Below are 27,689 nucleotides of genomic sequence, written 5' to 3' on the forward strand. Positions count from 1 at the left end.
ATTCTTCGAATGACCATTCGCTTGTCGCAATTAATATCACGACATGACGTGTCTACTGTCTCAGTGCAGACGTGTCTCAAGAGCCCGCAATTTTTCCGAAAAATTCTCAGTTACAAAGGAACGTTGAACCCCTACGTATTACCCATCCAACACAAAACATACAAGGCCTCCAGCAACTACAACTAATAACTAGCTGAGTTTGATTCTCTACAAATGAGTATTCTTCTGAAGCATCTCTTATATTCCAAAATTTATTGTATTTCCATTCCCTAAAATATTCTATCACTCTTTTCTGTCACTCGATTCAAATCCTTAGACACCATGCATTTTACCTCCTTATCTGCATCTCCTTACCCTTTCCTGCATCTTATAAAATCCTCTTCCATACTGATCTGCTGCTTCAGCTGCTTAGAGCTATATGGAGGGGCTCGTTCTATGTGTGGACGAACTATTGTCGTAATAAGAGTCTGTCGATCGAGGACATGACGCAAGGTAAGACGGAAATTGAACGCTATTCTAATTGTGTCCTATTGAATTTCTCTTAACTGCACTAGGGAGAAACACTAACCTAGACCAGGTTGTTCGCCAGAGGTTAAAAACTGTTTCTGTGGAACTCATAAAAATATAGCGGAACACATAGCAAGCGAGTGCGAGACATTACTAACCATTATCGATAACGAGAACCTTTTTGAAGAAACTAATTGTCTCTTATTCTCCCGTATCTGACTGCTGTGCTGATAATAAGATACACGCAACTACTGCTGAGCATTTACACATCAATTTTCCGCAATGTCAGACTGTACGTGAAACAATACGAGTACTCTTCAAAATCTGACTCTGGAATGAACTTAAAATTTCATCTTTGCATAGTACATACCACCTATGTAAATGTCACATGATCCAGCTTCTCGTAGCCCTGTTATATGACCTCGTTCAAACTGTGTGGGGTGTTGATAATGGCACCTTTGTCACCTTAAAGGCTTTCTTGACTAACATAAGCTCACCACGTCCGATATCAAAGGTACCAAATGCTCAGCGTCACTCTTGTGGAACTGCCGCGAAATTTTAATAGACATCATCTTCCATATGTAGAAAGACGCCTAGCAACTTTTGTTTATGCCGCAAACTTCTTCTTGTTACGATTTTTTTCCGTCTATACATACATCATATAGGGTGTGATTCAAAAGTTTTAAGACTTAACTCAGAACTAGAAATTTGTTGGACATTTAAGTATAACGGACTAAAATTCTTCAAAATACGATCGTTCAGCATCAACACAGCGCTGCCAGCGCGTCTTCCACTGTTCGTAGCCCTTCCGGAAGGCCTCGGGCGTCGTGCTGTAAAGGGCTGTCGTAGAAGCCTGCTGGATGGCGTCGATGGAGTCGAATCGCTTCCCTTTTTAGAATCTCTTGTTTCGGAGGAAGAGGAAAAAGTCAATTGGTGCCAAGTCGGCGTTGTAGGGCGGCTGCGGCAGTGTTGTCACGTTGAACTTGACCAAAACTTCGGCGGCGGCGTGCGCCGTGTGAGTGGGTGCGTTGTCGTGGTGAAGAATCCAATAGCCCTTGATCGCCGTGCGGACGCGGCGAACTCGATACTTCAAGCGACGGAGCACTCAGACTAAGAAGACGGTCATTGCGTAAAAGTTCCCTCACTCTCTCCACATTTTGACCCGTTCGGCTTGATGATGGCCTCCCACAGTGGTCGTCGTCTTCAACATTCCCGCAGCCATCTTTGAAACGTTTCTGCCACATTAAAACCATTGCACGGGACATGGCTTCTTCCTTAAAGGCCTCTTGAATCTTCCCGAGAGTCTCCGTGGCGGTTTTGTTCAGTCGCGCCGGCCGGGATGGCCGAGCTGTTCTAGGCGCTACAGTCTGGAACCGCACGACTGCTATGGTCGCAGGTTCGAATCCTGCCTCGGGTATGGATGTGTGTGATGTCCTTAGGTTAGTTAGGATTAAGTAGTTCTAAGGTCTAGGGGTTTGATGACCTCAGAAGTTAAGTCTCATAGTGCTCAGAGCCATTTTGTTCAGTCGCACGCAAAACTTAATCGCATAACGCTGCTCCAAGTGCTGCTCCATTTCCGCCTCTCCCAGTTTTCGACCGAGGTCAATGACACGCACTCACGCTGCAAGCGATGCGCACTGTCCAGGGTTCTGGAGGCAACTGCCGCAGCGTCAGATCGTTCCCTGAGACCCCCCCCCCCCCCACTGCTTCCCCCACCCGCGCGCGCTCCCCTACTCAGAAATAAATCAGTCTTGAAACTTCTGAATCACACCATATAAAGTTTCTCTTAATTATATTTATACGCGCCTGTCATTCTCTATAACGGAGGAAACGGTTCTTCTGATCTGTTGACGTTATTTTGAAATTTGGAGCATCCACTCAATCTTAGAAAGCTGAGCAGTTGCATTTTAGATAATCGATGAGCACTCATGTTAACTATAGTCCACAAGTTTCGGTCTCTTACTGTTCTTTTCAGGTCGCAGTCTAATTGTCTGCAGTATCTACCTGAAGAAGGGAGCATCTGAAAACATGATCACCGGAATCTTCCTCTCCACATTCACGGATTGTTGTGTTACTACATCCCACTCGATGCAAATGTTTGGGATATGGACTGTGACCTGTTGACAAGTGCACCATACCTCTAGTATGAGCAATGTCGCGTAGTTTGAGCCTGTTCCTGATGCTTGGGAATGTGATGCAAACACGTCTTGCAGTGTTCCTAGCGTCCCAGTCAGCCTGCCGTTCATCTAACTTCCAGGCTGGTAAACGTCTTTTATCAGTAATATGCGTTCCTCTGATCTCGTACGCACTATCGTATTGTTCACGCCCCAGCCAGTACAGCGCTGCCATGTAACGTACCGTGATATCCATTGCACATGTCCCGAGAATCAATAGTAAACCCTCGACAGGTGTAGTGCGAGCGGGCACCGATGAGCCTCACAAGGGAACCTCCCCATCGCATCCCCCTCAGATTTAGTTATGAGTTGGCACAGTGGATAGGCCTTGAAAAACTGAACACAGATAAATCGAGAAAACAGGAAGAAGTTGTGTGGAACTACGAAAAAAATAAGCAAAGTATACGAAGTGAGTAGTCCATGCGCAAGATAGGCAACATCAAGGACAGTGTGAGCTAAGGAGCGTCATGGTCCCGTGGTTAGCGTGAGCAGCTGCGAAACCGGATGTCCTTGGTTCAAGTCTTCACTCGAGTGAAAAGCTTACTTTCTTAATTTTCGCAAAGTTATGATCTGACCATTCGTTCATTGACGTCTCTGTTCACTGTAATAAGTTTAGTGTCTGAGTTTTGGGACCGCACCGCAAAACCGTGCGATTGTTATTGAAGTCGCGAGCTATATTTGCTGGATTCATATTGCCCACGGAATATAACTCACGTAGTTAATGCACTATCGTCCAAAGTAGCGAACAGTCAACAGGAATACTCTCTCTTCCGTGCGCTGTAGTCGAATGACGTCGTGTGTTTCGATGTTTCTTTAGGTGTAGCGCCCCCATACTACGGCGCAGTTACTTCGCATCGGACGGACGGACGGACAGATAATAATTGTCTGAAAATAAAAAATTAAACTCTTCTCTCGAAGGAAGACTTGAACCAAGGACCTCTCGTTCCGCAGCTGCTCACGCTAACCACGGGACCACACTGTCCTTGATGTTGCCTATCTTGCGCATGGACTACTCACTTCGTATACTTTGCTTATTTTTTTCGTAGTTCCACACAACTTCTTCCTGTTTTCTCGATTGATCTGTGTTCAGTTTTTCAAGGCCTATCCACTGTGCCAACTTATAACTAAATCTGAGGGGGATGCGATGGGGAGGTTCCCTTGTCAGTAGTACGCTCCGCTGAATTCGTTTCAGTATTGTTCTGTACATGCTTAATCAAACGCGACATGTGCTGGTAGACATCTCTACTTCCTACACCAGATTTAAGACCATCTTCTCACAAAAAAGTGCATTCAAATGGTTGTTTCTGAAAGAGAAGGCCGCTGCGTACTCCTCTCCAACACATAGAATGTATGGAGCTTTACTCCTGCCTATTTTGTGTGGTGGCGCTGAGTTGTTAATCATGAGCACATCTAAGCATATAATACTCTTTATGTCACATGAGTTTTAAATTTTTCCCGGCGAACTGAATCTTCAAACTCACTTCGGGCTTGCAGCCGGTCGTCGTTTAATTCATCGTCCGCTGTTTCGACTGGGCTCTTGCCAGTCGTCTTCAGGTGAGCCATCGAAGACTGACGAGGAGCTGCTCTGTTGCGCAATATATAGCGCGCTGCGAGTACTCCGCGCAACGACAAAACCAAGCTGACAGACGGATAACATTTACCGGCGGCAACGCCCTCGATGATGGAACCTTTGCATAACCGCTTGCCGCGGTCGATGGCGCACTCTGTGGCCTTCGACTGGAAAAAAAAAAAAATCGTGGAGATGGTGGTGTTCCACGCACTGTCCAACTGGTAGCCAGTATCGCGGTTTCTCAGATTTTCTGCCAGGCGTATTTCTACGAAGCCTTTCGTAATGGACTCCGTAAAAGATGTTGTTCTCAGAGTCATAGTTCTGTCATACTCCACTGAATGTCCAGTGGAAATATAATCTTCGGCAATAGCGAACTTGCTTGGTTGCAAAAGGCGAGTGCAGGTTAATGTTCAGTGCAACGTTCTTTTACAGTGTGTGTGTGTGATCTGTTCTATGCAAGCCACACCATGCTGACAACGTATTTTGTAAACTCCGGCCTTCCGCAATAACAAGCCGTCCTGAACTGGTCCCAAAAGGTCTGCAGTCTTAGATGGTTGACAGAAAATCACTTTCATATGAAATTTACAGAGGATTCTTGCTATTTTAAACGAGATGTTGCGGAAGAAGCGCTAAAGATATAGTCGGCGTATTCTCTTCTTTGTCCATAACTGATTCTTGGTTTTAATTGAAGGTGCCCTGTTAATCTGCTGGGTGGAATATCCATTTTAGGTGGGCGAGCTGTTTTGGCAAACTATTTACATCCGAGACAGCGTGAGCTCTGTGTACTAGTGTTTGAAACACACTCACAGCTTGCAACGGGTGAAGACAACTTGGCGCTTGCAAATAAGGTTAGTATAAGAGGGCTTACGGTAAACTGAATTCCCCAGAGAGCCATCATTCTTTCGTCTAAGACATCCAAGAAAGGTAGACAACCATCTTTCTCTGTTTCCATAGCGAACCGAATGCTCTTATGACTGGAGTTGAGGTGGTGAAGAAACTCCATTAATTCATCTCTTCTCCATGAGGCCACATTATGTAAGTATCGTCCACATACCTTCAAATACAGTTGGCATAAGTGCAGTTAATTCATGCGGTCGCTCGTCGCATAAGAAGATTGCTCACCAAGGGAGACTGAGGGCTGCACATGGCGAGGCCGTCAATTTTTTCAAAATATTCTTGGTTGAACATAAAACAGATTGGGGATAGAGCATGCTAAACGTTTGCCAATTAGTGCCAAAGAATCTGCGAGAGGGTCCTTTGTAAAAAGAAATACCACATCAATGTTAAAAAGAAAGAAAGATCAGTGCTGCTTAGACAGAGACCCTCCAGTCTGTTGAAAGGAACAGTCTTCGATGGCTCTCTTGGAGATGACTGGAACGTGCGCAGTCGAATCGTGCGATGAAGTAAACAACGATCGGCTGCAAGCCCGAAATCTGTTGAATACTTCACATCAGTCTGTCAAAAGTTATAATTTTAATTACCAGCAATGTATTTCAATTTTTATATTCAAAGACTAAATTGCAGTAACGTGGTCACTGTCATCCAATCCCCTACTATGGGGATGTAAATAACAGACAAATCACTAGATATCACGAATTTCATGCAATATACTGATGAGAAGCAGGATCACATAACGAGAATGACAGATCGGACGTAAGAAGGATTAGGTATAACTATGTATAACTTACCTATGCTTTCTCCATTTTTTCCTGACTTGAGTCCCTTCTCTTTTAATTCCATCAGCATGTGCATCAAGTCGTCTCTGATAATTCCTTTTCCCTTTCTGTAGTGGATGGTCTCGGTGAAAACTCTGTTGAAGAATTTCATCGCATGAGGATAGAAGTAGTTGCTACCGAGGAGCATGGATACTTGTGGCAGCATGAGTAAGATCATACCGCGGAGTGACCCCTTCCTCGTTTTATCGAAAATCTGTGGAGAATAATATTGCACATTAAACTTTCCAGGCCTCAGGCTATTCGTTTTGCAAATCCTAGTTTCGGTCCTAGGTGAACCAAGCAAGCATACTCAAAGTAAACGCTTAGGAAATTCTCATAACAAAATTGTACTATTTGGAAAACTGTGAAGGATATTTGAGGGCGGAATGTGTGTACTGAGGATATTAATTTTCTTTTATACTGGAATGAAATTATCAGTCTTACACCAGAGTTGTGTAAAATATTTAATCAAACTTTCATTCACACAGAAAAGTGGCCAAATTTTCAGAACCTCCTGTTCCTCAATAGTCACTTCACATGCACATGTAGATATGTGTAATAAAAAGATGGTTATGTACTTGGAAAAGTACATAAAAAAGGTAAAATATGGTCATTATTTTTTAACATAATTTTAAATATTATTATATGAAATTCAATGAAAGTGTACATTGGTGTAATATTCCTCCCATTCCTTGTTTGTTCCCGTCCATCCCTTCCAGTTCCTCGTTCCTGCACAATCCCCACCCTATCCAGCACCCCTCGCCTATTTTCCTACTCACTTCCCCCCCCTCCCAATCACATCTATTTTTGCCTCATATGCCCATTCCCTGCCCTCAGTGGATCAACCCCCACCCCACCAGCCCTCCCCTCTCTCTGTTTATCCCCAGTGCAGCCTAAAACTCGAAAATCTGTTATTTGTGATGAGGATTTGGTTGTTTTGACATGCCCCATCTATGGTCTCATAGGCTGACAGTGGCTTGCTTTATTTGAAAAGTAATAAAAAAATGCGTATCGTCTTCTTTGTAATGACGGGCTTTACATTGGCATGCGTCGACGGAATAGGTGGGCAGAATGCCTAGTATGCTGTGCCCTCTTTGTATATGTCCCATGAAAGGTTTTATTCGTAATGTATACTATGTTGTCATATTATTTCATTGACGATACGAAGCTTGTTGTTAAAAAAATAGATGCAATGTGGTGAGGGATTCTGACGATGTTTTGAATATTGTAAACGCTATGTCCTAGTATGTTTCGATCTTTGAGATTAACGCCATGTGGCGCCAAGTTCAAGTAACACGGGTCTCGAATCTGCTCTCTCCAATCTGACATGCGACGTCTCAGAGTGGCATCTTTTCAAATAACGCTGAACAGCAACTCTACATGAGAGTGTACACTTTTCTTGTGTTGTTCACTTGTATCAGTTTTTCTAAGCATATTGTTTGTACTTAGACCCAATGTGTATTTCCTTTCCCGGTGTTACATTGGTCTTGTAGTATTTATACATCAATTTCACTAATTTTGCAGTTGTATTAATTTTGGCCACAGTCATCTGATGATGATTACTCGAAACGCGTCATAAATAAAATATTTAGCGATCAAGACGTTTTCAAGCAATTATTAAATGCCTAAAAGATGTAAACACCCGACAAATCACTATGGTATAACCAAAACGTACTCTTAATTACTCTCTTGGCCTCACAAACCGCATTCAGTTTCTGGCCTCGTCAAGCTGTCTTCTCCATCCGAAGCATATTTCTGACGTTGCGTGACAAGTTCCTTTTTATGGGAATGGTTTTAAGCGCAGTCCCCAGCGCCTAACCTTGAGGACCAGTCCAGTTATTTTTTCACGGTAAGTATTTTATTTCCTCACTATCCTCCGACACTGCTGCCGGCAGAGTCAGCGACTCTTAATTCCCCGTTTCAGTGCGGACGAGCCTTTAGGAGGTAACTGGCACATTCTCACAAGGGGTAGCGAAAACAAAGGAAAAAAACATATTTTCTGTTTTAAAAGTGACGTATAGTTGAAGGGATGAAATGAAAAACGGCTCTAAATGCCAAAATAAGAAATTTTGAGGTTTTGTGTGAAGTGGGATCTACATGACAAGCCCAGTAACGTATAATAGGCTCAGGTTGCCACGAATGAAACTGTAATGCCAAATGCAATCAATAGATGGTATGCGCTTTAGCAGCCACTGCTGTTAACATGTGACAGGCTCTATGTTGCGCGCACTTCCTCCTTACTATTAGATAAAATGGCAGAGGATGCATGTGTTTGTAACATTTTGAGTAGAAAGAAACGCGAAATTAAAGAAGAAGGTACTGTGTTGGCAATGAGAAAAAATCTTAAAAATGAGTGCATAAGTTGAAGTAATAAATGTATTCCTGCAAACGCTAGACAAGCGCAGAAAGTCAGTCTCGTTACTGATTGCTAACCTACACCAAAACTGGATAGAATGTTCATATTTTAGCTAGCAAAGTTATTGTTCCAGATGATGTAGAGGAGACGACACAGCAATCAAATTTACCGTCAGTAACATGAATGCATCCAACGCTTAGATTTTGAGAAAGATGCAGATTGCAATATAAAGACAGCAAGTCTAAACATAGCCAAAGTACAATGACTATGGTTAAACAAACATAAACATCATGTGGTCAACACAAGAAGAAGTTTAAACGAAGGTATTCTTATTTTGAGACGCTAGTAGCGTCGCTATGAGGATGCAAATCACGTTTCATCTAAATACACTCTGTAACGGCCGTGAGCGTTGGTTACCTTTGAGATGGCACGTGATTAGTTAGTGTTAGTGAAGAATGCCTTTAAGGCGACAAAGACGTCATTATCAACACCTCTCACTGAATTTGGACTAGGTTGTATATAGGGCTACGAGAGGCTGGATGTTGTTTCTGCGATACTGCAAAAGGACTTGGCAGGAATGTAATCCCTGTACATGATTGCTGGCAGCAGTGGTCACGGGACTGTACGTTCACAAGAAGACAGGGCTCCGTAAGTGGCACTACCGACAGGGAAGACAATTGTGTTCGGCGTATAGCTCTGGTGGATCGTACTGCTTCTGCTGCAACAATCTGAACAGCAGTTGGCACTGCAGTGACACAACGAACTGTTACAAACCGGGTACTTCAAGGACAGGTACGAGCAAGACATCCTGTAGCGTGCATTTCACTGACCCCAAACCACCACCATTTGGAACTTTAGTGTGTGAAGCGAGAGCTCATCGGAGGGCCGGAGTTGTGTTTTCTAATGAAATCTGGTTCTGTCGTGTTTCGATTAGAAGTAGGCCAGTTCAGGGCCTGCAACCAATCAATGTATGTGCTAGATACACTGCAGCTACACCTGGAGTTATAGTGTATGACGGCAGGAGCATTCATGTGGTTATCACACACATCCTGACTGGCAATTTTTACTTCAATCTATCCTGCTGAACGACTTCCTTGGGGGCATTGTAATCAATCATGCACTACAGGGTGTCGACATGCTGCCTTGGCCTGCTCGATGACCAGACCTGTACCCAAATGAGCATATGGTCGGACGACAACTCCAGCGTCATCCACAAACGACATTAACCGTCCCTGTTTTGTCTGACCGTGTGCAACAGGCATGGAATTCCATTCCACAAACTGAAATCCGGTACCTGTACAACACAATGATTGAACGCTGGATGCTTGCAATCAACATTCTGGCGATTACATTTCTCAAATTTGGAAAGTTTTATCTCTCGCTTACGTTAACCTGTAATTTTGCAATGTTAATCACATAAATATGTTGCCTAAACAAATTTATTCCAGAAATTTCAGTACAGTAATTACTTTTTGGTGTTGTGATTTTTTTCCGTCAGTGTGTCTTCAACAATATTACATTACAGATCCAACAAAAACCAACAGAAAAATCAAATACAAAAAAAAAAAATCGCAGCAATGACACGAGCTCACTATAACATAAAGCTTGAATCTAGAAACATTATTATAAAAGTTAATATTGTTTTTAATTACAATAAAATTATAAAATTAATAACAAACAAACCACTGGAGCAAAATCAACTTATATGTGTCATAAGAAAAGTTGACGACATGCATAATTGCCACAACAAATTAGATTTAGTTTTATTCATATTTCGCAGCTTCAAACGTGACTATACTCAATACACTCGAGGTATGAATTATAAAACGCCTTCAGTCACAACTTTTCGTGTTTTATTCAGTACACGATGCAATTCGGAGCCTGTGGGTCCATCTTCAGATGTAATACGTCTTTACATGCTTTATTTTTTTTCTCTTGCAAAAGCAACATCCAACTATAAAATTCCAAAACAAAGAAAAATGTCATTTCCTCTTCATAGAAAAACAAGCAAAAACATTCATTTTAATGAATCCCACAGCCTCAAGACAGAGCTCAACCTAAGACCCATAAACCCCAAGTTTCATTGAGGCCTATTGTTAATTGTAAGAATACACCTGCTTCCAAAGTCACCCAATTACTGAACGAAATTCTGAAACAGTACTATACGTATGATAAATCATACTCGGTTAAGAACACAAAGGAATTAGCAACTAACATTAAAGATATAAATATTCCTGCAGGTTCCAGGTTTGCCTCTTTTGATGTAAATAACCTATTTACAAATGTACCAACTGAAGAAACATAGACATACTCTTTGAAAACTTAATACAACAAAAAATTGTCAATTGCAGAAACATCAGAAGTCAAGAACACGTTGCAGCTAATGTTGTCGCACAATTACTTTACATTTAATGGGAAAGAATGAGGGCCTTGCCATGGTTAATAACATATTAAGTTTGCTGGCAGATATATTTCTCAATCATCTGCAAAGTAAGTTCTTTAATGAAAACAATAGATTCAAAAGTAAAATAATATATTACTGGATATATACTGATGATACCTTGCTTCTATTTGATGGAACAAAAAATGAGATCCAAGAAATACTAGCAGTATTCAATTCTTTCCACGAAAACGCAAAATTCACAGTAGAACATGAGGACAACAAAAGCATAAATTTCTTGGACCTTAAAATCACCAAGCCGACCGCGGTGGTCTAGCGGTTCTAGGCGCTCAGTCCGGAACCGCGCGACTGCTACGGTCGCAGGTTCGAATCCTGCCTCGGGCATGGATGTGTGTGATGTCCTTAGGTTAGTTAGGTTTAAGTAGTTCTAAGTTATAGGGGACTGATGACCACAGATGTTAAGTCCCATAGCGCTCAGAGCCATTTGAACCATTTTTTTAAAATCACCAAACAAACAAAAACGTAAGTTCAGCATACACAGAAAACACACATACACAAGAATAACACTGGACAACTCATCATGCCATCCCATCACACAGAAACATGCTGCAGTTAAGTCCATGCTACACAGAGTATACTCTCTTGATTTAGAAGAAAACACCCTCAAGAATGAGATAGATACAATCAAGAGGATTGCCATAAGCAATGGCGACACAGCCAAAACAATTGACAATTTAGACAGACAAATACACAAAAGCAAGACAACGAATGGCCACACTATGAAAGAAGAAAAACTATTCGCCAGTATCCCATACCTGGGCCCCATATCTCAAAAAATAGCTAATCTTTTCAAAAAAGCAAATGTAACAGTTTCATTCTCAACTAATAATAAGTTAGGAAACTTACTCATCCATAACATAAAATCAAATACGGAAACATACAACAACAGTGAAATGTACAAAGTATCATGTCCCAGTTGTCACGGCTACTATATAGGGAACACAGGCACAAAATTCAAAACCCGTTTTCAAGAACATGTAAATGCTTTCAGGCTCAACCACTTTCAAAAATCAGTCATTGCACAACATATGTTGGAAACGAAACATTTCATCAACAATCTAGAAAAGAATTTTGTAGTATTACATAATGAAGCCAATTGTAAGACCCTAAATCTGTTAGAACAACTCGAGATATACCTCCACAAAATCAAGAAACCAGAATCGATGTTAAATGAACAAACAGATTTCGTAAACAAAAGCTGTTTCAGTAATTTTAAAGACCCATTACAAAGTTATTTCCTGCATATGTCAATTGTTTCTTGCATATATCAATTGCTTAATAATTATGTCTTCAGCACCATGAAAAATTCATCTTTGACCACACCATGTACAAAAACATCTATGGAGAGTTTACAAACATGTGTATACCAATGACCCTCTTGAACGAAGTGATATGTACAAAAACGATGGAGAAAAAAACATATGCTGGTGCTAAAACGCTAAAAACGTTTTTCTTGGATCATTTAGTAAGTTTAACTGTTCATTTTTTCCACTATTTCGCTCATATTTTCCGCGTTTGATTACGAAATTCGTACCCTAACATCAAACCTTTTTGTGACAGGAATACGCATTTCGTCTCATTCAAGAGAAAAAATAAAGCATGCATTAAGACGAATTACACCTGAAGATGGACCCACAGGGTCCAAAATACATTGTGTACTGAATAAAAACCGAAAAGTTGAGAGTGAAGGCGTTTTTTACAACAAATTAGGTTACAAACCACGTGTGAGCACAAAGAATTGTAGACGATTGATTAAAAGCTGATATCCAAATGTGGCAATGCTATAAAATCTCCACAGTTGCACTTAATACGAAGACGGCATGAGTTTCCCAGACCAACAGTTAATTTTCTTGTGAATGGTTAACCATAATTTATTATTTCTTAAGTAAGTTTTCTCATGTTGTAAAATCGGATGTAAAAATGTATTCGTGAACTTCGTTAATAATCTGTTTAATACCACACTGATATTTATGACAGTTTGCAAAGTGATCGCAATACTTTTCCATGTCTTCTACTATCATACGTATAGGTGTAACTAACTTTAAACTTGAATAGTGGTCATTATTTAAGTAACTAAACTGGATGAAGTAATGCATGGCTTCATTAATAGCATTCAAGAGTGAGCAGTGGTGATCACAAGATCTTTGGTTGGCAGACCCTTTTGTCTCGGCTTATTGACTGAACTAGTGGCCGATGTGCCACGTGAGTTGGACTTGAAAGTTTTGAATAATTTTCTGCAGGTGTTATACTCGTTAACATTTCAAGGAAGTTTTAATAACTTCATGCGTGCAATTTCCAAGTATTAACAGTAATTTATTGCCCAAATACGGCAGGCTATGTGTATTTATTTAGAATCTTCATTGCTATAACTTATGACGCAATATGGCTGTCACAATCAAACATTGTTACCCCAATTAAGTCCACCATTATGGCATCACAATGGACGTATCCCAGAGTAGAAATTGTGGGAAATTTAAAAAAGAAATCCAAGTGAGTTAGCTAGCACATTGCATGATCTATTTATCTAGCAACTTCTCTGAGTCCCTCCAATCATGCATCTAGTAGCGATATGTTAAAAAAACTCACGTTCAGGGTGACTATGATGACGTTACAGACTTTAAGGAATGGTGAAGAAGTACCTCGTCTCGCAGAAGTTTCGAATGTAGGAGACGAGGTAGTGGCAGAATTTAAGCTGTGAGGACGGGTCGTGAGTCGTGCTTGGGTAGCTCAGTTGGTAGAGCACGTTCCCGCGAAAGGCAAAAAGTCCCGAGTTCGAGTCTCAGTCCGGCACACCGATTTAATCTGCCAGGAAGTTTCACATAAATGTTGCTTGTCATAATGCATGTGAACGGCTTATTTCAATAGTGGTACAAGTCCATTTTTGTTCATTTTGAGATACAGAGTCCTAAAGTCAAATGAGCTCTGAAAAATCTGCAGTTGAGATACCAGAAATTTTGAAGCAAATGGCTTGTTACTAGAGATGAACCTTTCTTTCTGTTTGTTTGGATCATTAATTTCAGAAGCATTATAGGCAGAAAAGTGGAGGTAATGGACTTGCACCTCTATTGAAACAAGCCCTTCATATACGGTTAAAGGTATCTAATCGCGCATCACACTCATCAAATATGTCGCAAGTAGATTGCGGCTGTGGAGCATGTTTGGAAGGTGTATCAGTTTACCATGGAGGGAGACAGTATAGCTGTCTAGTTATAATGCTGTAAGTTCAGAATGATATACACTCCTGGAAATGGAAAAAAGAACACATTGACACCGGTGTGTCAGACCCACCATACTTGCTCCGGACACTGCGAGAGGGCTGTACAAGCAATGATCACACGCACGGCACAGCGGACACACCAGGAACCGCGGTGTTGGCCGTCGAATGGCGCTAGCTGCGCAGCATTTGTGCACCGCCGCCGTCAGTGTCAGCCAGTTTGCCGTGGCATACGGAGCTCCATCGCAGTCTTTAACACTGGTAGCATGCCGCGACAGCGTGGACGTGAACCGTATGTGCAGTTGACGGACTTTGAGCGAGGGCGTATAGTGGGCATGCGGGAGGCCGGGTGGACGTACCGCCGAATTGCTCAACACGTGGGGCGTGAGGTCTCCACAGTACATGGATGTTGTCGCCAGTGGTCGGCGGAAGGTGCACGTGCCCGTCGACCTGGGACCGGACCGCAGCGACGCACGGATGCACGCCAAGACCGTAGGATCCTACGCAGTGCCGTAGGGGACCGCACCGCCACTTCCCAGCAAATGAGGGACACTGTTGCTCCTGGGGTATCGGCGAGGACCATTCGCAACCGTCTCCATGAAGCTGGGCTACGGTCCCGCACACCGTTAGGCCGTCTTCCGCTCACGCCCCAACATCGTGCAGCCCGCCTCCAGTGGTGTCGCGACAGGCGTGAATGGACGGACGAATGGAGACGTGTCGTCTTCAGCGATGAGAGTCGCTTCTGCCTTGGTGCCAATGATGGTCGTATGCGTGTTTGGCGCCGTGCAGGTGAGCGCCACAATCAGGACTGCATACGACCGAGGCACACAGGGCCAACACCCGGCATCATGGTGTGGGGAGCGATCTCCTACACTGGCCGTACACCACTGGTGATCGTCGAGGGGACACTGAATAGTGCACGGTACATCCAAACCGTCATCGAACCCATCGTTCTACCATTCCTAGACCGGCAAGGGAACTTGCTGTTCCAACAGGACAATGCACGTCCGCATGTATCCCGTGCCATCCAACGTGCTCTAGAAGGTGTAAGTCAACTACCCTGGCCAGCAAGATCTCCGGATCTGTCCCCCATTGAGCATGTTTGGGACTGGATGAAGCGCCGTCTCACGCGGTCTGCACGTCCAGCACGAACGCTGGTCCAACTGAGGCGCCAGGTGGAAATGGCATGGCAAGCCGTTCCACAGGACTACATCCAGCATCTCTACGATCGTCTCCATGGGAGAATAGCAGCCTGCATTGCTGCGAAAGGTGGATATACAGTGTACTAGTGCCGACATTGTGCATGCTCTGTTGCCTGTGTCTATGTGCCTGTGGTTCTGTCAGTGTGATCATGTGATGTATCTGACCCCAGGAATGTGTCAATAAAGTTTCCCCTTCCTGGGACAATGAATTCACGGTGTTCTTATTTCAATTTCCAGGAGTGTAGCATTAATAAATAAGTGCCACTACCTTTCTCCCTAAATAGCAGTTTTCCGGCTGGGAGTGACAGTGTATGTACAATACACACGCATTGCTTATCATAATATGTAAATACAATTACTGATCTCTGATCACGAACGTCACGTATTTACTATAGTCTGCATGTGTCTTGGGATGGCGATCTTGAATAGTAGTTGGGCGATACTGAAAAGCAGATGCAAGGGGGTGTTTGGACAACTTTGAAAATTAGTTGAAAGTTGGTAATTGAAAGCGTGGTAACCCTTTTTTTATGAATATTGGCTGTAGCATGTTTTCTAACTTAATACTACCACATGAAAATCAAGAGGGACGCAAAAAGTTCTTAAATAAATAGGCAGTGGAATAAGAAATATATCTCAGTTGGATTTTTTAAATTCCCAGCCGTTTTTACACTGGGTGATGTCCACTGTGGCGTCGTAGTGGAGAACTGGTCTTGGGCAGACTTGCTTGATTGTGGGAGCCATTTTGGGTCATAAATTCTAGCGATAAAGAACCTAAATACACACACACAGCCTGCCCTATAAGGGTAATGAAAGGATAGTCACGTGGATGATAAATTAGATCCTAAATGAGTGACTTTCAAAATGACTGGTAGGAGAGGAAGTCATAAATATTTGGGGCCGAACTGTTAGAATACCATTACCTCTAACTTCCATTAATATGATTTAGAATAATTCGAGTGTTTCTCGTTGATTCATTTTTGTACGACTACATGAACTTTAATTTTGTTTGCAAAGTTTGAGACAGTTGTAACTGTAATTATTGCTGCATTTAATGTTAGAGTTAGTGTATTTATGGTCTAGTTTCCCATTTAACGAAAGATTTTGAAGATCAAAGACTTTAGTTTATGCAACTGTGAGTAGTGGGCCGCTACGCTTCCGAACTCTGAATACTTGCTACTGATTTTGTGAATTGGTGTGTAGTTGAATGATCACTGTTCAAAAATACATTGTATGCTCTGCTCACATTGCATAAATTAATCTTTGTTCAGTTGTCTTAATTCAATCCAAAAATCTGTATGAAGCCACCATTCTCGTATGTGTTGAATAAAAACACCGCTGCAGTTCTATGGTTAGCTTATTACGGAAGCACGACCAGTTTCTAAACGTTAATTATATCATCAGGTGAAGTCAATTACAACATGATGCTGGAGTGCATTTGATATTGAACTTTTCTCACGATTTCTAGACATTTACTCCCTTCTAAAAATAAAAATAAAAAAAAATTGATGTTGAAATATCCGGTTTCGTAAGCATCGTTATCCTATACGATTTTATCTATTTACTTCACATATTTTCAAGATTTTTACTGATTTATATGTCTTTTTTAGGTTTCCATACCTCAGTCGGTAAAAACGGTACACTTGTAGGATCACTTTGTTATCGAGTTGCTTGTCCGTTTGTTAAGACCCATTTTTCTCAGGCACGGGTAGAGTTATCAAGCTGAAATTTGTGTCAAATACTAAGGTCCACTATGGCGTACTAAATTCAAACTTTTAAATCAATGCGCTCAAAATATATGGCCATTTATGTGACATATTTTGACATTCGCAAACTCACTCGTCAGATAAAGTATATATGCAGACTGAAGCAACGAATGGAAATTTGTGCCAATACTGTGATTCGAAACCACATCCCCTGCTCACTAGGCAGATGCTCTAAGCACTACGCCACCCTGGCACAGTCGCCTTGCACAACTGCACGGACTACCGTAACACGCCTCCCTCTTCAACCCAAACTCCCATTCGCTCCTCAGCCCACTTGGTATTGCCCCTAAACTCGAACAGCATTGCAAAGGCTCTCCAACTGTACTGGAATAGCACTTCAGCATACAACGAAACGGGGAATGCCACCTGAAACCCCGGCAAAGGTGCTTTAATCAAATGAAATTAGATGGTATCAGAGACTTTTTCAAGTCCCAAACATCTGTTATGTATATATGCAGACTGAAACAGTGAATGAAAATGTGTACCAAGGCAGGGATTCTAACCTGGGTCTCCTACTCACTAAGCAGATGCGCTAAACACTACAAAACCTTGGGTGCTACTTGCTGTCAGCCTATCTGTACCGCTGATGAGACACCTTTTTCTCAGGGACAGATGGAGGTATCAATTAAAAATGTATGTCAGCTACTAAGATCTAGTCCCTTGGCGGTGAAAAAATTGAACCTTCTAAGCCTATGCAAACAAAAGACACGACTATTTATGCCTCATTTTGAAAGTCACAAACTCATTCATCGTAAGCTGTACGTGATCTATCTGTATACTTAATTAAGTTTGTAAGGAACGTTCAGAGAGCGAATCCTACTCGCACTTGTGCGTTTTATAAATTTTTTCATGTCCAATCTACTACAAACGCATTTGCGGAACATTTCGATGTTGAATATTTGGGCTTTAAAGCGGCGGTGCACAATCGACCCCTTCTGACATAAAAATAATCAAACCAACAACTTTATCCACACCAATTGCACTAGTGCGCTCATACAGTGTAATAAAAAATCATTTTTTTTATGAAATGCTTTGCGATTTTGTTGGTTTCGGATCATCTTGGAACACAAGAATATCTGACTGCTGCTTAGTTTTCGGTTCACACTCATGTACCCCATTTTCGTTGCCCGCTAACGTTATGTTTACAGACTTCGCATTTCGTTGGTCGACATGTTCGAGGATTTCCTTATGCCAATTGACACAAGCCTTTTGTCACATTCTGTGGAATCCATCAGGAAGAGATCTACACAGCTATATGTTGGTGCAGAATCAAGTGCAGTGCAGTATTCAATATGCCTAAAGATGTATCTGTCTTATACGTCCAATCTCTTCAGTCACGTTGCCCAAGCTTACATGTGTTTTGGAACTACAACCGATTTTGGTCGACCTCCAGGAAATTCACGACTGATGGATGCACGACCACGACGGAATTATGTCAAACAGTTCTCTTTTCTGAAGACGACTGCTTTCTAAAACTCGGACGATGTGATTAATAGCACGTCTGATAGGTCTTGGTGATGATAGTGAAAATACCCTCAGATTACATGTTCGGTTTTTCGTAATACAGTTCCATTAAACGCTCAGTGTAAACAAAAACCGTTTAATGTCGATTGCTGTAAGGAAAAGCTCATGTAACTCGACTAGGAAAAGTGAAATCCGTATGCAATATAGTAACAGGAGGCGAAATCTAAGGAGCTGACAACTAATATGTTAACCAAGGTCAACTGAAACCAACAAACGTAGTTGATTCGCGGGCGCCACCAAGAAAATTATCGCTTGTTTATTTACTAACTCTGGGCTTGTCGCCATCTCAGCTTTAAAGGTCGGCGAATAGTTAATGCTGAATGGTGCACAACATACACCGCCTGACAAAAAAGGGGAGCAACCACAAAACATAGACGGTTGTGATCGTAACTTCGTACATGCGCACACCACTAATGTGTATGTAAATGATTAGACTCGTGACGTAGAACGGCCACCATTATTTCATTAGTGTTGTTCGTGTTTAGTGTTTTTACCAAGCGTGGTAGGCTATATACTATGAAGGACTAGATCATACATACTCGCATGAGACAGCGTTGTCGGCATCTGACAGAGTTTGAAAGAGGTCTCACTCTAGAGCTCCTTTAATCTAGAGCTCCGTTTTCCGGCTGTTCGAATCGTACGGTACCCAGATTTGTCCAGCATCCGGATGTGACATTGGCCCATTGTGGGACAGCCTGGGAACGTGAGCCACACTCGTAGTCAAGGTTCTGACTACCACGTGGGAGCATCACCGTTCTGTATACCAGGTACATCTGCACATGCCACCCGAGGACGAATACATCTACATGGTTACTCTGCAATTCACACTTAAGTGCCTGGCAGAGGGCTCATCGAACCATTTTCATGTTACTTCACTACCATTCCACTCTCGAATGGCGCGTGGGAAAAAGGAACACATTAATCTTTCCGTTCGAGCTCTGATTTCTCTTATTTCATTGTGATTATCATTTCTCCCTACGTAGGTGGATGTCAACAAAATATTTTCACATTCGGAAGAGACAGTTGGTGATTGAAATTTCGTAAATAGTTCCCGCCGCAAAGAAAACCGCCTTTGTTTCAGCGACTGCCACCCCAACTCGTGTATCATATCAGTGGCACTCTCACCCCTATTGCGCGATAACACGAAAATAGCTGCCCTTCTTTGCACTTTTTCGATGTCCTCCGTCAATCCTACCTGGTAAGGATCACATACCGCGCAGCAATATTCCAGCAAAGGACGGATAAGTGTAATGTAGGCTGTCTCTTTAGTGGGTTTGTCGCATCTTCTAAGTGTTCTGCCACAAAGCGCAGTCTTTGTTTCGCCTTCTCCACAATATTATCTATGTCGCCTTTCCAATTTAAGTTACTCGTAATTGTAATTCCTAGGTATTTAGTCGAATTGACAGCCTTTAGATTTGTGCGATTTATCGTATACCCAAAATTTATCGGATTTCTTTTAGTACCCATGTGCATGACCTCGCACTTTTCTTTGTTTAGTGCCAATAGGCGCTTTTCGCACCATACAGAAATTCTCTCTAGATCATTAGATCATTTTGTAATTGGCATTGATCGTCTGATTATTTTACTAGACGGTAAATTACAGCGTCATATGCAAACAATCTAAGGGGGCTGGTCAGATTATCACCTAGATCATTTATTTAAATCAGGAACAGCAGAGGGCCTATGACACTACCTTGCGGAACGCCAGATATCACTTCTATTCTACTTAATGATTTACCGTCTATCACTACGAACTGTGACTTCTTGTATCATCCTACATCCGTATTCGGAGATTAGCAGCACCCATGAGCAGGATGTTCAGTGCTGACTAGCGGTTGTGCACTGCCCTGAGTGACCATCGTTGGCGAGTCTGGAGGCGACCTGGGGAGAGGTCCAAGACTTCCAACATTCGTGAAAGGGAAAAAAAAAAAAACGTACACGACTTTAGCTCGCGGTTGGTGACGACCGAGAGACTCCGAGGCACAGCAGTGCATCACGGAGATCCTGCGTCTTCACGTGTTACCTCTCATGCGACAGTATCATGGCGCCATTTTTCAACAGGACAACGCCGCTCTACGCATGGAACGTGTGTCTAAGAACTGCAGAGTGATGGTGAGGTACTCCAGGGGACAGCAAGATCGCTGTATCTGTTCTCGACAGAACATTTGAGGGAGAACCTTGGACGTCAACTCTGTCCAAGTGTCAGTGTCCACGATATAAAGGAGCAGTCACAACAGTTGTGGGCCAGCTTGTCGCAGTATACAACTTTCAAGATCACCAATTCAGAAATACTTCCGCACCGTGCAATGGCAGCAGTCAACCAGCCGGAAAGCGAATCAGGTTTACTAGTGGCAAAATTGAGTACTCCTCCAACGAAAAGAAAATTGAAGGATCCAATTCCTTTCAGCTTTATTTTACGTCGCCACGGTCATCTTTGTAATATTTACATTAGAAGTAGCTTTGTACACTGAAGCACCGAAAAAAAGGCAGAATACGACGCTGCGGTCGGGAACGCGTATATAAGGCGACAAGAGTCTGGCGCAGTTAGATCGGTTACTGCTGCTACAATGCCAGGTTATCAAGATTTAAGTGAAACTTCATGGCAGATTAAAACTATGTGCCGGACCGAGACTCGAACTCGGGACCTATGCCTTTCGCGGGCAAGTGCTCTACCAACTGAGCTACCCAAGCACGTCTCAGGACAAGTCCTCACAGCTTCAATTCTGCCAGTACCTCGTCTCCTACTTCCAAGCTTCACAGAAGCTCTTCTGCGAACCTTGCAGAACTAGCACGCCTGGAAGAAAGGATATTGCGGAGACATGGCTTAGCCATAGCCTGGGGGATGTTTGAAGAATGAGATTTTCACTCTGCAGCGGGTTGCGCACTGATAAGAAACTTCCTGGCATATTAAAACTGTGTGCCGGACCGAGACTCGAACTCGGGTCCCTAGTTCGAGTCTCGGGTCGGCACACAGTTTTAATATACCACGAAGTTTCCTATCAGCGCACACTCCACTGCAGAGTGAAAATCTCATTCTGAAGAATTAAGTGAGTTTGAATGTGGTGTTATAGTCGGCGCACGAGCAGTAGGACACAGCATCTGCAGGGGAAACGATAAAGTCGGGATTTTCTGTACGACCATTTGTCCGTGAATACCAGGGATCCGATAAAACATCAAATCTCCGACATTGCTGATGCCGGAAAAATATTCTGCAGGATCGGGACCATAGATGACTGAAGTGCAACCCTTCCGCAAATTGCTGTACATTTCAATGCTGGGCCATCAACAAATGTCAGCGTGCGAACCATTCAACTAAACATCATCGATAGGGCTTTCGGAGTCGACGGCCCACTCGTGTACCCTTGATGACTGCACAACACTTTACTCCTCGCCTGGGCTCGTCAACACCACCATTGGACTGTTGATCACATTGACAACTGAAAACAAAAACTCGTTTCAAATTGTATCGAGTCGATGGACTTATACCGGTATGGAGACAACCTCATGAATACATGGACCCTGGCTGTCAGTAGGCGACTGTTCAAACTGGTGGAGGCTCTGTAATGGTGTGCGGCGTGTGCAATTGGAGTGATACGTCTAGACACGTCTCTGACAGGTGGCACCTACGTAAGCATTTCTGTATCGAGTCGATGGACTTATACCGGTATGGAGACAACCTCATGAATACATGGACCCTGGCTGTCAGTAGGGGACTGTTCAAACTGGTGGAGGCTCTGTAATGGTGTGGGGCGTGTGCAATTGGAGTGATACGTCTAGATACGTCTAGACACGTCTCTGACAGGTGGCACGTACGTAAGCATCCTGTCTAATTATCTGCGTCCATTCATGTCCATTGTGCTTTCCGACGGACTTGGACAACTGCAGCAGGACAATGCGACAACCCATACGATCAGAATCGCTACAGAGTGCCTCCAGGAACATCCTTCTGAGTTCAAACACTAACGCTGGGCATCAAACTCCCCAGACATGTACATTGTTGAGCGTGTCTGGGAGCCTTGCAACGTGCTGTTCAGAAGAGATCTTCACTCTCTCGTACTCTTACGTATTTATGGACAGCCCTGCAGGATTCACGTTGTCAGTTCCCTCCAGCACTACTTCAGACATTAGTCGAGTTCATGCCGCGCCGTGTTGGGGCACTTCTGCGTGCTCACGGGGGCCCTACACGATATTAGGCAGGTGTACCAGTTTCTTTGGCTCTTCAGTGTACACACTAGCGCGTAAACGCCGGCAGTGTTGCCACTATACTGTGCGGAAGTATTTCTTAAATTGGTGATCTTGAAGGGGACACATTCGTGCAAGCCAGAATGTTAAATGGGCTCATACCGCAAAGTTATTTGCAAAGTTGACTCGATTTTGAAATCAGATAAGCCGGCCTGTGTGGCCGAGCGGTTCTAGGCGCTTCAGTTTGGAACCGAGCGACCGCTACGGTCGCAGGTTCGAGTCCTGTGATGTCCTTAGGTTAGTTAGGTTTAAGTATTTCGAAGTTCTAGGGAACTGATGACCTCAGATGTTAAGTCCCATAGTGCTCAGAGACATTTGAACCATTTTTTTGTAATCACATAGCCTTTCATACGGTGAAGCTAGGATCCATTTATTTCTTTCCCTCTGGCTGCTTCACCTCTTTTGTCATGTAGTGTACTTACCACAAGTCATAGATGAAATAACGTTAAACATCCGAAAATTTTGCATTGGCCTTCATTGTGACAATGCCAGTGGAGAATAACGGCGAATTAATATCTTCGTGTTCTTACTTACCTGACTTATCGCCTTTTGTTTTTGTTTTGGAAATAGACTTTCCAAAGCTACATTTGATTTTTATTTTATTTACTTATCTTTCGTTTTTTGCGACAAGTATCGAGTTGGCAGCCCCATTCTAAAGCCGTTATCTCTGTCAGTAGTCAAGTCGTCGAACTGGAAACCTGAATCACCACTGCTCAACAAAAATTGCGTTGACAGTGGTTTTTATCACATCAGGAAATTGTTGAACCCTTCTAAAACCATGTTTTTGAAGCACCAACGAGAGTGGAAGCGTGCGCACAACTGGCGAATATTATGAGAAACAGTAATACCGCTTCCTACCAAAAATGTTTTTGTTTCATCGTTTATTTAACATATTAATAAGTGGCGTTCGTATGTATTCAAAAGGTGTCGCAGCGGGGTAAATTAACACAAAATAAAGTGATAAGTATTAGTACAAAACAGTGGCACATACACTTGAACGATATGGCCACAGTGAATCTGTTGGGATCATAGTAAATTTTATCTCAAGCTTACCATATCGGCAAAACGTCGAAACTGTGAATTTGGGTCGTCGATAGCTCCACACTCGATACCAAACGCACACATCCCGATAACGTCAGTGGTGAATGATGAGAGGAGGTCCTTGAGCTCCAAGTCGCGACTGGGCTGCCCGTTGATGCGAGCTTTCACCGAGTCTTGCAGCCGTGTGCAGCACTCCTTCACCAGGAAGAAGTCTCGCTTCATGTGCTCCACTGTGAACACCAGGTTGGTTCGCAGACGCATCTCCTCCCACAAGACGCCGGTCAGGATGAGCATATGCTGCCCCAAAGTGGCCGTCTTCGTCCATGGAGTCCCTAGTCTGCAAAAAAATGAGTAATGTTCCATGAAGAATGTGATTGTTATTGTTGTGGTCTTCAGTCCTGAGACTGGTTTGATGCAGCTCTCCATGCTACTCTATCCTGTGCAAGCTTCTTCATCTCCCAGTACCTACTGCAACCTACATCCTTCTGAATCTGCTTAGTGTATTGATCTCTTGGCCTCCCTCTACGATTTTTACCCTCCACGCTGCCCTCCAATGCTAAATTTGTGATCCCTTGATGCCTCAAAACATGTCCTACCAACCGATCCCTTCTTCTAGTCAAGTTGTGCCACAAACTTCTCTTCTCCCCAATCCTATTCAATACCTCCTCATTAGTTACGTGATCTACCCACCTTATCTTCAGCATTCTTCTGTAGCACCAAATTTCGAAAGCTTCTATTCTCTTCTTGTCCAAACTGGTTATCGTCCATGTTTCACTTCCATACATGGCTACACTCCATACAAATACTTTCAGAAAGGACTTCCTGACACTTAAATCTATACTCGATGTTAACAAATTTTTCTTCTTCAGAAACGATTTCCTTGCCATTGCCAGTCTACATTTTATATCCTCTCTACTTCGACCATCATCAGTTATTTTACTCCCTAAATAGCAAAACTCCTTTACTACTTTAAGTGTCTCATTTCCTAATCTAATCCCCTCTGCATCACCCGATTTAATTTGACTACATTCCATTATCCTCGTTTTGCTTTTGTTGATGTTCATCTTATATCCTCCTTTCAAGACACTGTCCATTCCGTTTAACTGCTCTTCCAAGTCCTTTGCTGTCTCTGACAGAATTACAATGTCATCGGCGAACCTCAAAGTTTTTACTCCTTCTCCATGAATTTTAATACCTACTCCGAATTTTTCTTTTGTTTCCTTTACTGCTTGCTCGATATACAGATTGAATAACATCGGGGAGAGGCTACAACCCTGTCTCACTCCTTTCCCAACCACTGCTTCCCTTTCATGCCCCTCGACTCTTATAACTGCCATCTGGTTTCTGTACAAATTGTAAATAGCCTTTCGCTCCCTGTATTTTACCCCTGCCACCTTCAGAATTTGAAAGAGAGTATTCCAGTTAACGTTGTCAAAAGCTTTCTCTAAGTCTACAAATGCTAGAAACGTAGGTTTGCCTTTTCTTAATCTTTCTTCTAAGATAAGTCGTAAGGTTAGTATTGCCTCACGTGTTCCAACATTTCTGCGGAATCCAAACTGATATTCCCCGAGGTCCGCTTCTAACAGTTTTTCCATTCGTCTGTAAAGAATTCGCGTTAGTATTTTGCAGCTGTGACTTATTAAACTGATAGTTCGGTAATTTTCACATCTGTCAACACCTGCTTTCTTTGGGATTGGAATTATTATATTCTTCTTGAAGTCTGTGGGTATTTCACCTGTCTCATACATCTTGCTCACCAGATGGTAGAGTTTTGTCATGACTGGCTCTCCCAAGGCCATCAGTAGTTCTAATGGAATGTTGTCTACTCCCGGGGCCTTGTTTCGACTCAGGTCTTTCAGTGCTCTGTGAAACTCTTCACGCAGTATCTTATCTCCCATTTCATCTTCATCTACATCCTCCTCCATTTCCATAATACTGTCCTCAAGTACATCGCCCTTGTATAAACCCTCTATATACTCCTTCCACCTTTCTGCCTTCCCTTCTTTGCTTAGAACTGGGTTGCCATCAGAGCTCTTGATATTCATACAAGTGGTTCTCTTCTCTCCAAAGGTCTCTTTAATTTTCCTGTAGGCAGTATCTATCTTACCCCTAGTGAGACAAGCCTCTACATCCTTACATTTGCCTCTAGCCATCCCTGCTTAGCCATTTTGCACTTTCTGTCGATCTCATTTTTGAGACGTTCGTATTCCCTTTTGCCTGCTTCATTTACTGCATTTTTATATTTTTTCCTTTCATCAATTAAATTCAATATTTCTTCTGTTACCCAAGGATTTCTATTAGCCCTCGTCTTTTTACCTACTTGATCCTCTGCTGCCTTCACTACTTCATCCCTCAGAGTTACCCACTCTTCTTCTACTGTATTTCTTTCCCCCATTCCTGTCAATTGTTCCCTTATGTTCTCCCTGAAACTCTCTACAACCTCTGGTTGTTTCAGTTTATCCAGGTCCCATCTCCTTAAATTCCCACCTTTTTGCAGTTTCTTCAGTTTCAATCTGCAGTTCATAACCAATAGATTGTGGTCAGAATCCACATCTGCGCCTGGAAATGTCTTACAATTTAAAACCTGGTTCCTAAATCTCTGTCTTACCATTATATAATCTATCTGATACCTATTAGTATCTCCAGGATTCTTCCAGGTATACAACCTTCTTTTATGATTCTTGAACCAAGTGTTAGCTATGATTAAGTTATGCTCTGTGCAAAATTCTACAAGGCGGCTTCCTCTTTCATTTCTTCCCCCCAATCCATATTCACCTACTATGTTTCCTTCTCTCCCTTTTCCTACTGACGAATTCCAGTCACCCATCACTATTAAATTTTTGTTTCCCTTCACTACCTGAATAATTTCTTTTATCTCGTCATACATTTCATCAATTTCTTCATCATCTGCAGAGCTAGTTGGCATATAAACTTGTACTACTGTAGTAGGCGTGGGCTTCGTGTCTATCTTGGCCACAATAATGCGTTCACTATGCTGTTTGTAGTAGCTAACCCGCACTCCTATTTTTTTATTCATTATTAAACCTACTCCTGCATTACCCCTATTTGATTTTGTATTTATAACCCTGTAATCACCTGACCAAAAGTCTTGTTCCTCCTGCCACCGAACTTCACTAATTCCCAGAATGTGATAGCCGACCTTTAATTTCCTGGTCTGTTACCAAGTTTTCAGATTCCCTATGGAAACTGTAAAGCTTGAGCGAAAAGCCAAATTCGTCGACAGCACGCAGATAAACAGTCTGATACAAAGACGAACATTCATAAGCAGTCATAACTCTACAGTGTTGTAATGGTAACGCCCTACTCGAAGCTTCTGATCCTGTAGCAGACTGCTGGTTGTAAGTGTACCACTCACCTTAGCCTGGGTGGTGTACACTTGGCTACCGTAATGTGACATGCAAGCTCTCTATTAACAAACTGTTATCACAATTAAATTAATTTACAGCAATAGGATTGTTTGATTAGTAGTAGATCCCATGCCCATAACTAACATTAACAGTGTTAAATTCATTATTAAAAGTATGTACTGTTAATGAGTTGAATAATAACAGTTTGAGTTCTGTAACACTTAGGATTTTATCAGACATCAATAGCTACAATATCTATCTCTTACACTCATATTACTGAAATGACAAATCTAACTTTTACACTGAGTCCATTAGCAGCAATAGTTCCCCTAGTTATCTGAAGTAGTGAATGTAATACAGATCCCGTATACCATCTCTTCCCTATCAACTGTTTGACGTCCCCTTTTACATCTTTACCACTATTTCAAGACTAGCGTCCATACTCCACACTCAGACTCGTGATTGAACCAATGCGTATTGGCCCCCTAGGTGTGCTGCAGTTCAAAGACAACCAGTGGCCGAAAAATTGGTAGGCTACATCCTGCGAAGGTG

At 42.5% G+C, this 27,689-nt stretch overlaps 1 protein-coding gene across 2 annotated transcripts in view; it reads right to left on the bottom strand.

Annotated features, from left to right (window-relative positions):
• The window catches only part of LOC126235943 (cytochrome P450 6k1-like), a 170,449-nt gene that overhangs the window by 110,141 nt on the left and 32,619 nt on the right, over window positions 1-27,689 (bottom strand). For both annotated transcript variants that reach the window (XM_049944913.1, XM_049944912.1), the window contains exons 2-3: window positions 23,782-24,106; window positions 5,940-6,180 (exon numbers count right to left, since the gene is read on the bottom strand). In XM_049944913.1, the coding sequence (XP_049800870.1) occupies window positions 5,940-6,180; window positions 23,782-24,106 (566 nt within the window). The remainder of the gene's footprint in view (window positions 1-5,939; window positions 6,181-23,781; window positions 24,107-27,689) is intronic.

The sequence above is a fragment of the Schistocerca nitens genome, chromosome 2 (genome assembly GCF_023898315.1).
Source record: "Schistocerca nitens isolate TAMUIC-IGC-003100 chromosome 2, iqSchNite1.1, whole genome shotgun sequence".
NCBI lineage: Eukaryota > Metazoa > Arthropoda > Insecta > Orthoptera > Acrididae > Schistocerca > Schistocerca nitens.